Raw genomic sequence first — 15,658 nt, forward strand, 5'->3', positions numbered from 1 at the left:
CTACTTTCCAGGCCAATTAAATCACTAAGATTCTTAAAAATTTGCTTCAATAATGATGTAATTTGATTTAAAAGGATTTTATCTTCCTTGCATTTTCCTACATTAGCCTGTAAACGAGGCTGAATGTGTGTCCGTGACAGTTGTAGGCTGTATCTTCATAGCTAGCCTCTCCATCCGCAGGAATTGGCCTCCTTATTCTACTGAAGCTTTCTCCTCCAGTGGAGGGCAGAAAAAAGGAGTTTGCAACTCGAGAACTAGTAAGTGGGAATATCCTAAAATGTTGGGATCACAAAAGCATGATTAGTGTGTTATGGTCTGGTATATATTTTTATGTAGCATCCTAGCAATCAAAGATCACCAGACTTGCTAAAAAAAACTAAAGTGAAGACTTGTACATGATATAAAATTACCTGATGGTAATGTTTTTATCTCTCTTTTTTCCCCCCTTATATCCCAATTTGAAATTACGTAGGAAACTAGAATAGTCTGGTGGCAGTTACTTGGCCAGAAACGGGCCTAGTGATAAGAGCAGGTGATAAGTGCACCCTACAGGTACTTCTGGGCTGTCTGGATGAAGCGTTGCTTTAAGTTGTTGCTATTAATCACCCTTGCTCACCAATGCACTAATATTGCCAAAAATGCAGCTTAAACAAGATCCACTGTTCAAATCTACCACAACCCTTTGTTATGAAATTGTCCCTCACAAAGGTTTGCCTTCCTAAATCTTGTAAATTAGTYGGTATTTTTTTTTCTACCAGCTGAAATTAAAACTGCATGATCTAAAATTGCTTGTTACATTTCTCTTTATGGAGACTATTTTAAGAAAATTGCCAGGTTTAGATCGTCACAGTGAAATATCAGCATATGTAGCTGAAGATTACCTAACAGCTAGTTGCAGAAGAGTGCTGGGAGAGCTCATAGGTAGAAGAAGGGAACCATCTGCAGGTCTCTTGCAGAGAATAAGCGCTGCATCGTCAGTGCTTTGGAAAGTATTCATCTAAACRTGTTGTTTTGTAAGAAGCCATCTGGTCACTCAGAGCAAGCGATGTGCAACTGCAGATGGATACGATAGCTTGGGGATCCATAACCCTTACTTACCGTTCCTCATCTCCAAAACAGGGCTTTAGTGGAGACCCTCTTGACGATGTGTCATTCCCTTGTGTGCAGTGACAGCTTGAGCACTCTGAAATCTGGTCGCTGTTTCTTAGAAAGGTGGAGGATGGAAAAAGCCCACAAAAATTGGGGGGGAGAACATTTTGAAGTTGCGTGCTCGGCACAGCTGGAAGCAGATCTGAAGTAGGTAGTGTGGCAGGAGGGTTCAGGTAGATGGCAGCACATCATTTCTTTATTAACCACTTCCCATATCCTGAGCCCAAATAATACCCAAAACACTTCCAGTGGTATTTTTTAATGAGAGTTTGAAGTGTGCAACTGAAGAGCTAAGTATTTATTTAAATACATGTTCACAGAGTGAATAGAAATTGATTAATGGTACTGCAAAACTTATATAATCTTTTGTGGCTAATAGYATATTGGGAAAGGGCGCATCATGCAACAGTGGAACTTCGGGAGGSTTTGGAAGTCATGCTGTTCTCACAGAGGGTGAGATTATTTCTACCACCTATTTTCTTTGATGAATTACAAGGAACTGAAGGATTTCTACCTGGCTGTGGCCAGCTGCATGGTGTAAAACATGCCACTTAAAAGCTCACCAGTGTGGCCTGGGTGATGAGACCTGGACAAGGCTTGATCTGGAGGCTGGGGTAAGTTCAAAGCTCTGCTTTGAAAAATACCCCTGTTTCCTACACTCGGGATGGACAGACCTAAAGATTTGTGAGGCGGATAAATGTGATTTATAGCAGAAAACTCCAGCTCTGGCTCAGAGTGTGTGTTTGCAAGAAGTCCTGTATCTTGCCATTTTTGGCTTGAATTCTGCTAAAGAGAAGCTTGACCTTTGCCAACAGCAGGGGCTGCCCAGTAATTCACTTTTATTCCAAGACTGYGTAGAAAGTGGAAGAGCAGAAGGCAGCACAGAGCAGTGAGCGTTTGAGGGATCGTCACGGCTCCTCCTCCCGGGGATCGCATGGGGCGATCCGGGGATTTCTTGTCTTTGCGCAGCAGCAGCGGCCCTCGATGAAGGAAAGGCCCCTTCTTGTAGTTGTTAGCTCTCGGTGGCGTTTGCCAACATTTTTGGCACAGAGTGGTACTTGCCAACATTTTTGGCATGGTGCATTTATGTAATCCAGCCTCAGAAATACTGCAAGCCGTTCTGTCAAWCCTGAGTTTGTGTCTGCTGCAGATCTCCTGAATGTCAGTGTCTCCATTCAGTTGCTCTTGAGGAATCTCTAGCCACAAAGAAAAAAAAAAAAAAAGTATTAAAATGCCCTTGGGACAATGTCCTTTGAATCAGGACTTGTTATGTATAAGTATACATAAATATATGCATTTTCCGTAGTTGCTAGAGCAGCAGATTTTTTTTTTAATTGATTTGACAATGAAGTAACATGACAAAATTTTTCTTTGTTTGCAATTGTTAGATTATTTAAAGGAAACAAACTGGTTATTTCATTAGAAAYCAATCCAAAGATTAAGCTTAATCATTTTTTTTTCCAAGTTCTACTTACATTGGAAAGAAGTAGTAAAAGAGGCTTTACTGAGAGCTAAGTCTCTAAGCTTCATTGCTTCCTTTTAACTTAGCAAACAGTAAAGAATATGCAATAAAATGTGGTTTAGAAAAATCTGTTTCATCTATCTTGCATTGCAGCCTGCCAGTGCTTATTCATGCTCCTTTCTGTGCAATGCTGGCAGCCAGGGATAAACGGATGCATCCATTCAAATGCATGAAGCAAATAATCTGCAGAAGGGAGGTATCTTTGTATTTGTGCATGTACATGGCATTAATCCAAACCCTAACAAGTTTATTTATGCCTAACTGCACAGTTTTTCAGAAGGAGGTGGGTTATTTCCTTTCCTCATTTGAACTCATAGTGAAAAATATTTCAGCAGGCATCAGTCTCTGGAGTGAAAACAGCATGAAATAGCTATAGGCCAGCACTGAGATTCCCAATATCCTAGAGAGGCTTTGTTGCTTGGCTTGGTTAATCTGCCAGCTATAAACAGAGCCCATTGAATTCTGCTGTGTTTTGGATGCTATTTTTGTGGTGTACTTCTAATAGATCTGGCCCTGTGGTGGTGGTCCCAGAATCCGGGAACAACTGGTGAGGAATCCTCGAGTAGCTCGATGCCATTGTGAGCACTACTCCATTAACAACAACACGTGCCCGTGTGTTACGTGTCTCTGCTTCCCTGTTACATCCCTTCACCTCGTCAGCTAGTGGCTGAAGTTAGCTGGTGGTTCTGGGGAAGCAGCAGAGGTCTGGGCAGAGGGAGCCTGTGCCCGGCACCGCGGGAACGCCGGCACCAGCGCCTGTGCCCGGCCCGGCCGGCCGCTCCGCTCGGGGCCGCTCCCGAGCCCAGCTGCTTTCCAGTGAAAACGGTTTTCTTGAGTTTACTTCTGCTAAGATAACTCTATTTTAAGCAGAAATTGCAAGGGGGATTTGTACTGGGGCAGGGGTAGGGATGGCTGCCAGCAGGAGCAGACCTGCAGCAGTTTTCTTTCGGATCTTCCTACAGGAATTGCACAATCGCCCAGAGTTTGACTACCCTAGCAGTAATGTGAAGGATTAGTTTTATATTAAGATTGTAAGTGAAATCTAATTGCACTTAGTATTAAGAGTTTAGTAAAACACATGATGTACAGTAAGAAGGAATGCTGCTTGTATGTGTGCCTGCAGGGACTGCTGTTCAAGGCAGAAAGTGTTGGCTCATAAACAGCTTGCATAAACGTGCTGGATTTTGCAAATGAGCCAGCGAGCCTGGCTCTTACTAATCCACGCCTATTTTGACTCTGAAATCTTGTTTCTGAAATCTTACTATAAGCTTTAAGAATTTATACATTAATTCTTTGCAAGAGATTAAATTAGGATAAATGCAGTTTCTGCACAAGTGGAGAATATACTGAGCAGCTCTATATTTCTGACTGCTTTTAAAAGGATAGGATGCCCCTGCTGATTAAAGGTGATAAATCTCAAAGCGAGCGCTAGTGATAATGTCTGTGACAAAAGGGAAATGAGCTGGGGCCGGTTTGCATTGTCCGGCCGAGTGACAATGCTACCATCTTTTTACCATTAGTGCTACAGCTGAGTAAAGTGCACCTAAATCTTGATGTTTCCAGCAAGCTCCAGGGACCAAGTCTTACTTTTTCTAAGTATAGAGCAACTCTACGGGTAGGGAAAAAATAACAGGAGAGGTGCTGTGTCAAGTAGACTTGTATGTGCTGTGTGTAGAGCCCTTCTGGAGCCCGTGCAGTAACGCTGCGAGGAGGACCCGGAGGGGCAGGCTGTCTATGATCCATTCTGCATCCTTTCTCTTGCTCCGCTGCTTGCAAAGCAGAACGACCCCAACAGAGATAAAATCCTGCAGCATCTCCCCACCCGCACTGATCATTGCTAAGCCAGGGAAGGCGAAGCCTCTGCAGCTTTTGCAGAGCTGCTTTGTTCAGTGTTGCTGAGAGCCATTAAACCCATGCCCTCCTCTACAGCGTGCTGATCTTCATCACCCCCAAGTCTTCATGGGGCTGGAAGCCGTGGAAGGCAGAGGAGCGAGGAGAGCATGAGCCTCTTGGGGAGGCTACAGGCCAAGGGTGGTTTTAGGGAGCCCACGACCTCCTTGCAGCGTGAAACGCGTCAGGGCTGCGACATGAGAACATACAGGAGCCCCCAGMCCTCGACCCTAACTCGGTGCTACCTTCTGTTCTACATGAAAGCTCTGCAGGAGAAACGTCTGGGGAAGATTCACCTTGTTGCTGTTGCAAAGTTTTTTTAATTACTTGGATCAAAACAGATGAGAACCTGCTGGCCACTCATTTTTACTGGCTATTCATGTATAGGTTCTCATTCTCATCCACTTTAGATCAGCTTGTCTATTCCTAGCATTTAGTCTCCTTTGAATTAGTTTTTATATTCTTCAGGCTCCAAGATCTGTTTCAAGATGGTGATAAATCAGTAAAAAGAAAGGAAAGAGCTTTTTGTGAATTCCCGCAGCTCGCCCATATTCTGCTTTGTTACTCATGCTTCAGGCAGAAAAACAGCAAAAATGTCAAATGATTATATTTAAATTTAAATATGATAATAAGTCTTATCTTCCTGACAGGAGCGAAGTCTGGCCTTTCAGGACAGAAGGAGCCTTATTTATCACATGTCCAATCTGTGAAGAGGAAGATGCTTAATCATTACTACAGTAGAGATATAGAATAACTGCTTTTGCTTTCTGGCTTTGGGTGGTTATGGCGTACGTGTGTACGCAGGGTAATCGCCCACAGCAGCCTGGGTGCACAACGTGGGTCCTGCACAAAGGTGCAGGGGCACCTGAAAGGGGTGCTGGGCCTTCAGCTGCACCGTGATGGAATTACAAAGCTGCACCCTGTTTCTCTGTGAGCGTATATGATACGTCCCTCGTCCTTTCCAGAACTGCCAGATGAGTGAGCATTTTTTTTTAATATATATATATATATATATATATATATATCTTTATATATATATATATATCGTTGCTGTTTTCTTTTTGCAGAGAAAATAACTGGATTCTGACTAATCTGCAAATCTGATTTGGTGCTGAGCGCTCTGGCCTTCCCTTTGCTCATGGGCCCGGTGTTTGTGCAGGATCAGGCTACTTCATCACCAATGTTGCATGCCAGGCTGGTCCCCTTAGTTATTTTCTGGGCACTGTCCAATGTCCTTCGAGAGCTCCCTTTGCGAGGCTGGATTCAATGTAAGCATTAGTCCTCATTTTCATTGCGCAGAATAAAGTCGGCATTTCSCTTGTTATCCTGTCCACAGAACTCAGTTTTGTACTTCATTTACCTGTTTTCCCCTCCTGCTCACTGTTATTTCTGTGGCATCACTGTATTTTGGGGGTTTCCTTCACATCACCCCCATCTGTGTGCTCAGCAGTGCAGGTTTTGAAATTCTTTCATATATTAAAACTAAATGGAGTAAACTAAAATTAAGCCCTATAGRAAAGTCTCCCAAAGGTGAGGTAAAGCCATTCAGTATTCCTGAGCTTTTAGGTCGCGGACCTGCTTGGTCACTGGTAATTATCAAGCTGATGGTGGGATTGCATGAAGATGCCCACCCAGCCAACCAACTTGTTTGCTCTAAAGCACCRTTCATCTCATTCTTGTTACTAACATATCTTCCAGGAAAGACTTAGCATCCCATGGCGTTTTAGGAACAGATTTTCATTAGTTAATTTTCACAYCTGCAGTTAGAAGGAATGAAGGGACTTGACAAAAGCTGCCGGTGTGTCTTAACAGAGCAATTCAAACTCGAGTGCATTCTTGGAAGATCAAAACAACACAACTTTTTCTTACTGTTCCATTTGCTCTTRTGGTAATTGCAAAAGAAAGTTTTTTGTTTTTACGTGCATTAGTAGTTCATTAACACATAAATGATGGGTGTCAGCAGATAAGAAAAATCTTTCTAATTTTTCAAATTTTTCTTCTTTGTGGTATTAGGAAAAGCAGACGTGRTTTTCCTAATCAGGTCAGTCTTTTCCACACCACTTGGCATGGAAAGGTGGTGGGACCTTTCTGTGTGTCCTGTACGACTTGGCAAGGGGAAGCTTACAGGTGTTAATATATGAAGCCTCCCACTGCCATCACATATATCAGCATCTGAGAGCCTGCTTTTTGTGGGAACTTTCAGTGCCAAACACACTATGTTGTTCAATAGATAATTTGGTAATTAAAGCTCTTTCCACCCCATGTCATCTTCCCATGCAAACAGCAYGTGAGCTTGGAGGAGGAAGTGCCTGGCTAGGCAATGTTCTGTGCTGCTGTCTCAGCAAACTGAAATTGCTACTTGTCAAGCAAGACTTTCCCTCCCTTTATTTTCACATATAAGATGCATTGTGGATCCTAATGCAGAAGTCTTCTGTTTTTACTTACCTCACTGTTTTCAATAAAAACGTATCCCAGATCTGTCTCCTTTTCCCTTAAAGATGATAATTACAGCGCGAGCAGGGAAAAACAAACCCAGGTATTCGCTGAACACTGTTCCTCTGAAAGCAAATCCTGCATTTTGTTATTGCATAAACAACCTTGGAACATGTTCAGCTTYCGAACCATTTGCTCCTTATATTATACAGTCCCTGAGAAGTGGTAACCTGTAATGCTTACACAAATCTTAACTAGCCCCATGTCAAGTAGAGGGTTGGCAGGGGCTAGATGTACAGGTCTAGACTAACTAAATTTATCATCTTTCAAATCATCATTGAAATACACAAAACATAGTCATAACAAATATAAATAAATGGTGTTTCGTGGCAAAATGTTATATATACACATATATATATATATGTTCTTTTTTTTGGCTTTCTAGTTAATTATGTGTTACATTACACAAAAAAAAATGAAGATAACTGTTTCTGAATGCACTTAGTAGGCACTGGAAAGCCCAGGATCAGAGCACATTCAACCCCAAATTAATCACTAGTAGTGGATACTGACTGGTCCCTGTACAGTAATCCTGATGTTTCACCAACTTCAAAGTGAAGTCAGCATAAGAAAAAAAACAGAACACCAGAATTAGGTGAGGTGTCTTGGCTTACAGAATTACTCAAATATCGGTGCAGATGATGATTATGGTAAAACAAGGATGTTCAAGTTGGGATCAGTCAGATTAAAGCAAATTTAAGCACATGTTTGTAATTATTTCACAGCAAAAAGAGACTGAATGCATTTTTATTATGAATACTCTGCTCTATTGTGGAAATGTCTATTTTGCAGTAGAAAGAGCTGTGTATTAGTTAAACAGTTGGCTGGAATATTAGAACGAATGAATTTTCATTGTGTGGTCAGATCTAGTCTTGATAGGAAGCACAAAGGTCCAGATTTTGACCTGTTCTACGTGAACATCTTCAGGAGATTCAGCATCTGTCTGTTTTACTGTAGAGGGCTCATCTGCACTGAGCAGGGATCACTGCTGAGCCCAGTGAGCAGAGATGTTGGGAAATGTAGTGGTGACAATGCAGAATTCGTTTGCACTTGTCTTATAATAATCTTTATCATATAGACACGGTTTGATATTACCTTTTTTGAGGAGGATGCCTGAGTGAAGTTTTCCATATTAAATATTGGCGTTATAGCTGGAAATCAGATGAATATTGTGACAAAGAAAAGCATGACAGCAAAACCTGATGAAAAAAGAAGCCGTCAAGTTCATTGCTCAGCTAATGCTTTTCTTCCTAAGCCATTTTCAATGTGAAAAATATTTTGTAATTAAAGCTTAAATCAGGACCATCTCCAGAGATGTACTGAGTGGGTATCTRTGAGAAACCTGATCCTGAGCTTTGCTGTTCCCTCGGTGTGTGCTTAGCACTCCCATTGCTGTATCTCAGACTGSTACAAAAGTTCTTCCAGTTACAGTCAAATTGTTTAGTTTTTACGGAAAAAACCCTTCTCTCTCCAATTTTTTTTCCTGAAGAGTTGGCTGGATGAGATGGGAAAGAAGTTTCTCTCTGTAAATGTTTGTGACCTTGAGTAAGGAAATACTGCAGCTGCAACTGTTATCTATGCAAAAAGCAGCACAGAGAGCAGGGTTTACAGTCTGCTGCAGGGAAAGCCAACGAATCAACTCAGAGGTATGAATAAACTGGAAGCTGATGAAAAAGAACAGCTCCTGCGAGCTCCTCTCCATGGATGCACCTCGGGCAGAGCCTGACACCAAGACAAGATCGATGGAAGTGAATTGGATTGCAGACAGCGGCGGGGCAGGTCCGTGGGAAGGCYGAAAGCGGAGCGGTGCCCTGGCGGGCAGGCGGCGTTGATGGCCCGCGTGGGGCCGCAGGAGCAGGAGAAGGCAACGTTCTCCTGGACAGGCTGACCCCTGGCAAGCGTCCCCTTCCTCCAGAAACGAGCGCCACGAAGTGGCTGCGGAGGCCGCGGAGTGGAAGAGAGAGCACGGTGTTAACGGGAAAGGCGTGCAGCTCCGGGAGATGCGGGCTCAAGGAGGAAGCTTTTGGCACTGGGACTTGGGATACCGGCTCTGGCAGAGCTATTCCTGGGCAACTAGCTGGGCTCCTGRTGTAAGAATGTCATTCCCTGGATTAGATTTACATATTTTAAATGTGTATTTTAATCGACGTGAGCTATCAACTGTATGTGAGCTGTAACCCTTGCCCAAAAGGTGTCTGGAAGCCTTTCCGGTGACGGAGCCAGACRAGGAAGTGGATTTGCAAACATTGCGCGTAGGTCTGCAACCCAGGCTGGCAAAAATAGATTCGGAACAAGTCTTCCCATTTCCTCCTCATGTGCATTTGCCAGAAAAGACCATTTTAAGCGGTTCATACTTTTGCCTAGAAGTCTGTGGATTAGCTGACCTGCTGAAGGGTAAATTGGTTTGGAAAGGCGTCTCATTTAATGCCAGCTATTCTAAGTATAGATGGGCCTCTACTCCAGAACTAAATCATTAAATCCAGGAGAGGCAACAGCAGGGAGATTCTTTTCCTCCTTCTTTATTAACATGAGTTTGGGGATTGTGGGTTTTTTTGATGGATTTTTTCCCCCCCCAAAAAAAAAAAATCAGTAAAACTTTCTGGCTGTTACTTGAAAATCAGTGTTTTTGCAGTCCAGCAGAAAGCTGTGGCTCAGATAGGCACGTTGGGCTGGCAGGTTTTCTCATGAGTTTTTGGAGTGAGGAAAGGAAAGGGGCTTATGATGGATATTTTTAGTGTGTGGCTTTTTTGGTGATCTGTGCTTTTCTTCCCCATACATCTGGTTCAGCTGAGGTGGATCTGGGCAGCTGAATGCAGTTGGCCAGAACCTACTGGTTCCTTCTTCGTGCTGCATGAATGACAATCTAATTCCTGTGTTTGAAGTTGCTTTCTGTAAACGTATGTTACACAGTGATTTTTCTTTAAATTTGGAATATTGAAAAAATGAAATTAGACATTTAAGTTTTATTTATTAGATATCTGTGGTTTTGTAGCACCATCCTGTAAATCAGAACACTTAGATTTTTTTGTCCTTCATTCACRCATATTGGTGCTCACGTAACCATCCGAAAACCACCTTATTAGCTCCTATTTCTGTCAAAACAGACTTATATTGATGCCTGTCTCTTCATTTAAGAGAATTCGTGTTGCGCGTTTTGTGCCTTTCTCCTTTCAAGGAATTTCCCCTCCAGAAGCGAGAAGTCACTGCGCGTTGGGCTGGCACTAGTGTCCTTTCTTGGACGTGCCAGCAGGAGGAGCTTGTGTATAAAAATGGGCTCTCACTAAAGCCGTCCCAAGTTGTTAGGACTGCGCCTAACGCTGCACTTTGGCGGCATGAACCTACAGCACGGACTGCTGTGCACCTGGCAGCGACCGGCTGCCCCATCCCAGAGCTGGGAGAGCACCCGAGGCAAGCCGGAGAAAGGGGTGGGTTTCCAAACAGAAATTCCTGGGAGCAGAGTGGTTACGATGAGAGTCTAATGTCTTTGGCTACCAAGAATTAATAACACGCTATATTAGTTTTTACTGTTTTGATTTTATTGACAGGCAAATGAAGAGATAAAACTCCAATTTGTAAATCTTGTAGCGCTACAAGAGGAAGATGTGTATCACAGATATTCTGTGCAATTTTGTCACAAAAAGACTTGCTGCTTACCTAGGAAATGCAGTGAAATTAGAGGCTTTTTCTAAATTAAGGTTTCTTTGGGCTATTCAGTAATATACGTTGCCATTAAAAATATTTTCTGGTAACATTTAACATTTGAATTGGGCATGCATTTTTCTCTGTCCTGGATTTCTTTTATTTTAGTGAGTAACAGTAAGCGTGCACACTGAAATTACAGAGCGAATGGTTACCAGTGATACAGCTGCCGTGCCTTGCAGCGCTTCCCTGATTCCTCAAAGGGAATTTTCCCCTTGGAAAAGGCCCGGGCTTTGCCCATGTCTCCTGGGTGGGTGCTCAACCCACTCTGGAACAGACCTGGGTTTGCTGGGGCCTTGGATGGGACCCTGAGCGGYGCAGAAAGTCACTGCAGGGGAAAAAGAGAACTATGGGGAGTAAATTAATTACTTGTTTTCAAATATATCTGTATTTATTTAATGTGGCGAGCACTGCAGATGGGCATCTCTCATTGACTTGTTAACCCACTCTGGAGATAGGACTCCTAAGTTTCTCTACATATAAAAGTAAGCCTGACTTTGTATGCTGTGTAATCTTGTTACTGCCTTGCTGAGCTGCAAAATGCAAAGTTTAGTTATATTTATTAATCTGTATGTAAGCAGTTTAAAACTATGCAGAATCCTCTGCAAGAATGGAAAAAGTACAACASTATCCCTTTATACTGTAGTTTCCCGAGGAGTCTATAGCCTCTGAATGTCACCTAGGTAAGCTGCAATTTTCTGTTACTGCTTGTTGTTGAATTTAATRTACTTCTTCTCTGGGCCTTTGCCAAATGGCTCGTTCATGTACAGCTAGTCTGTTGTGGGCCGCAGGGACTGAAGGATTCCCACCAGGGATGTATTACTAATGTACTTCATCATGCAATGATACATCCATCCATAATTAGAGGATTGTTAAGTAGAGCATCATCCGAGCTCGTGTCTATTTTGCTTGTACTCCTATCACTTCAAAATGCTTATCCACCATTTCTGAACTCCAGCCCATCGAGATACGCTTTTATCTCGTGATTTGCGGTCTTCCATTAAGTCCCCACCACACTGCTAGTGCTCGTCTTCGGAAGAGCCCGTTTGTAACTGGCCCCGGTGGTGGCAGCAGCAGGAGCACCCTTATGTGTGGTTGCAGACGTGCTGCACCCTGCGGTCGCGTGCCAGGCTCCCATAACATCTGCTTTTTCATATGCGAACAGCCCCAGAACAACTCGGCACGTGATGTGCACTAGCCATTTCCAGCTCTGTTTCTGTTTTTCCTAGTGATATCCAACCTTCCGGAGAGCCCGTGAGCAAAAGCAGCCGCCCGAGAGTGGCCACGCGCTTCCCCAAGCTGTCCCGTGGCCACCCGAGAGAGCCCCGGAGCCTGGAGCCGCAGAGCGGAGATCTGTGACGCTGGGCACGGCACCGCCGGCGTGGGGCCCGGGAACACGGCACCGCCGACGGCGCCTGCCTCGGAGACCTAGGCCGTGCCAGAAGCTCCCGGAGAGACTCCAGCTGCATCCTTTGAAGTCCTGAGAAAATACGCTCGTTGCTGGGGGTTGTCTCCTGGTTAAATGCTTCGGGAGGTGGTAACAGMTTTCTCAAAACAGTGGGTAGGCCCTGGGCTCGAGCCAGCACTGACAGCGTTTCCCGTGTTTCGGCCGGCTGCGTCGCACGTGCGCGCTTGCCTTGCTCTTCTCGAGTTGTTCTGCTCTCTGAATTCCTTGTTTGTGTTGTAGTGTCTCCCCTTCTACATTTAATTTTTTCTACTCTAGAGACATGGGCATCATGTCAAGATAATTTTTTCTTTAGAAGAACAGCTATGATTATCACTACTTAATATGTCAGAAATATGTGCTTAAAAGAACCTCACTAATTTATTACCTTTTGTAAATAGAAAAAGACGTGATTTTTTTTSCTTTTTTTTTAGTTGTAAACCTCTGATACACGCAAAAGTTTGTAAATAAACTTGACAAAGTAAATGACAAGGGAAAAAGCAGTACTGGTGGCAAAAAGAGCTTTTGTATGTTCGTAGTTAGATATTCCCAATAGCTTTCATTTGTGGAAAGTAATTCTATAAAATCTCAGAGAATGTAATAWTTTTTTGTGATGTTTCAGCCTTGCTGAAGTAAGGCTGGGTGCAATATTATTTGTTTCTATGGATTGCCACCGGGATTCACAAAGTTAACAGTACAAAATAGCATTTTCACATCTTGAGTTATATATTGCCATTGATTTGTTGCTGGCATTACAAAACAGTCCCCATCCTAAAAGGGCAGCTTGGAATTCCTATTTCATAAACCGCTCCCATGGTATTACTTCAAGATCACCTGAAATGGAAGTGCCTGTTACCCATCACCACTTACTGAAAAGTAATTTGTAATGGTACTATTGTGAGTAACTAAAAAAATTAGCCAGAGTTATTATTAAGTGATGGAAGTTCTGACATGGATTAACTGGAATCCAGTTCAGTAYCCATTAGTTGCACTGCCGTAGGCAGTTAATTATATATTAGCTATCTTCTTTTCTTTATTAAGTTTAAGCAATGTACATTCAAATTTTCTATCAAATGTATTCTGTTTTTTCTTTGTGCAAGAACATCTTTCTTTGCAGAAGTTCTTTGGATAATCTGACTTAAATTGGTGTATCTTGTCATTTTATTGTCCATTTGTTATATTAAATTCTCACATCGATAGATACTGAAGTTCTAATACTTCCCTGCAGAAMAACAAGCTCATTATTAGTAACGCACTTTGTATCTCCGTGCTTTATTGAAGTTCCCMCAGCCGGAGCTGCCGCTCCGCAAGCCTGCGGCGCGCTCCCGAATCGCCTGCTCAGGAAGCGGCTCCCTCAAGCGRGGACAGATGCGGCCCGCCAAGTGAGTCGTGTTCCTGGGCTCACACGCAAGTCTGAGCCACAAATCTTGTGTTCCTAACACTAAAAAGCGAGGCGTATGTATTGCACTCCACAGCAGGACGTGGCAAAGGGGAGCAAGGAATCYGCACGGGAACGTGGGAGCCAGCTGCTGTGGTTTGTGCCAAAGGATGAGTTACTGCTAGAGGCTTGYGTAGAGGACGTTTATCTGGGGGAGGAGAGAGAGCTTGCAGCTTGCAGGTGAAGCCTATCTGTGCTTTTGAAAAGATTCTCAAGTTACGTCTCACCATGGCTGAGAGACTTGGCCAGCAGAAAAATAACACGTCTTTTAACACTGAATTGCAAGTGAGTCTGAAAGAAGGAGCTGTGCAATCCTTCGTGATTCATCAGTTTGCCACGTGAAGCTGCGTTAATATTCAGGAAATAGCTCACAAGTTAAAGTACTCATCTGTATTCAGAAAGTTGAAAATTGGTAAGAAAGCTAATTTAGCATGTGTAGACTAAATTTAAACTTGTTCTTTTTATAAGGTTGTTTAGAAAGAATTTTTCTCATCTCCTTATTTGAATCTTAAAATTATTTCATTCATGATCATTTTGACTCTTGTAATTTTTAATATGTGTATATAGATGACACGAAAATACTGAACTTGTTTATTGTATACAGGTTGTTTTTTGCTACCTTTACCTGAGTTGTATATAAACTGCTCTGACTGCAGTCTGCAAACAGTGTGCACCTTGTGGTACAAGATACTGCAGGGAGAACTCTGCGAGTCCCCTTCCCTGCTTRCTTGTGCGTCCTTTAAAACCTAGTGATGAAAGGCCAGACTTTTCTCGCTTTGTTCACCTAGTTACTTTGGAAGATCAATGAGATTCTTCTGTGAAAGCAAGTAGATGCCTAGTATTTTGAATGTTCAATACCTTCTAAAATGCCCAGTATTTCAGAGAATTATGAATACTTTTTCAAATAGCACTTCTTTTATTTGACTGTCAAAATCAGGAAGGATTTTAAAGAAACTACTCCAAGAACCCCAATATACTTGCATTTTTTTCGTATAAAATACTTGTAAGTGTAGTAGTGGTTCCATCAACTGACTGATTATATCAGTTTCTCTTCTGTATCATTTAATCTCATGTCCGTAGCTATGATTTTTGTACAAACCTTACCTAGTTTGGTACTAACATTTAGCTCATATCAGATATCTGCTCAACACAATAAGYTGAAGAATTCAGCCAGTTCTTTATGGTGCTTTGAACATCACTATAACCACAGAATAGAGGACTCGGGCCCAYTTCATCACCTGAGTCGTTCTTCAGGCTTAGGACTACAGCGCAGTGTGAGGCTCTGTGGGTATATCCATGCTGTTACTTCCTTTCTGTTTTACCTGTAGGCATTTCAAATCTCTAGGGATGCTCATTCCACCTAGAGCATTTATTCAAATCAATTGGTAAATATAAATAGCATTACTTTTTATTTTAATGCTGGTCTCCTATTGTATGAAAACAGAACAATTTCCTAAGAAACAAAAAGCAGGAAAATGTCTTGCATGTTTTGCAGATGTGATTTCTGTGATTAATTTATTAAATATTGATTATGGTTTCTCAGAATCTCGATTAGCGATGCCGCTGTTCATTACAGAGAACGCATTGCATTGACTTAGCTTTTGTATCACATTAAATTTCTCAGTAATTATAAATTTCCAAGGTTTCTATGAGACGGCATAATAGCATAGTAATAGAGGCTTAAATTCTTATGTGCATTAAATCACATACTCTTAGGAAGATTAATACTTTCAAAAACAGTCCTGTTTTAGGGAATATATTGTTGGCGTGATAGTTGTAAACAAATTATATCATCTTACAAATTCTACTGGAAGTCATAAGCCAGTGTGATTGGGTTAATAAGTGAGTATTTAGTGCGAGGCCATAATGGTATTAAATGATCACTGGCTCAAAATTGTGCCCTATCCGTTAAGGTGCACTTGTGTTACAAAATCATGTTTTATTATACAGAGCAATATCTGCATTGTAGCTGTCAAACTCATTAACAAGAAGCTACTAACAAATGAGGGGGACTGACTCAGAG

General features: G+C 42.4%; 1 protein-coding gene across 1 annotated transcript in view; it reads left to right on the plus strand.

Annotated features, from left to right (window-relative positions):
• The window catches only part of SNX29 (sorting nexin 29), a 105,999-nt gene extending 91,080 nt beyond the window's left edge, over positions 1-14,919 (plus strand). Inside the window, exon 21 of the mRNA XM_026042953.1 lies at positions 11,983-14,919. Coding sequence (XP_025898738.1) covers positions 11,983-12,112 — 130 coding nt within the window. The 3' untranslated portion in view covers positions 12,113-14,919. The remainder of the gene's footprint in view (positions 1-11,982) is intronic.
• Positions 14,920-15,658: the final 739 nt, after the last annotated feature.

This window comes from Nothoprocta perdicaria, unplaced genomic scaffold (genome assembly GCF_003342845.1).
Source record: "Nothoprocta perdicaria isolate Ctin4 unplaced genomic scaffold, notPer1 scaffold_319, whole genome shotgun sequence".
Taxonomy (NCBI): domain Eukaryota; kingdom Metazoa; phylum Chordata; class Aves; order Tinamiformes; family Tinamidae; genus Nothoprocta; species Nothoprocta perdicaria.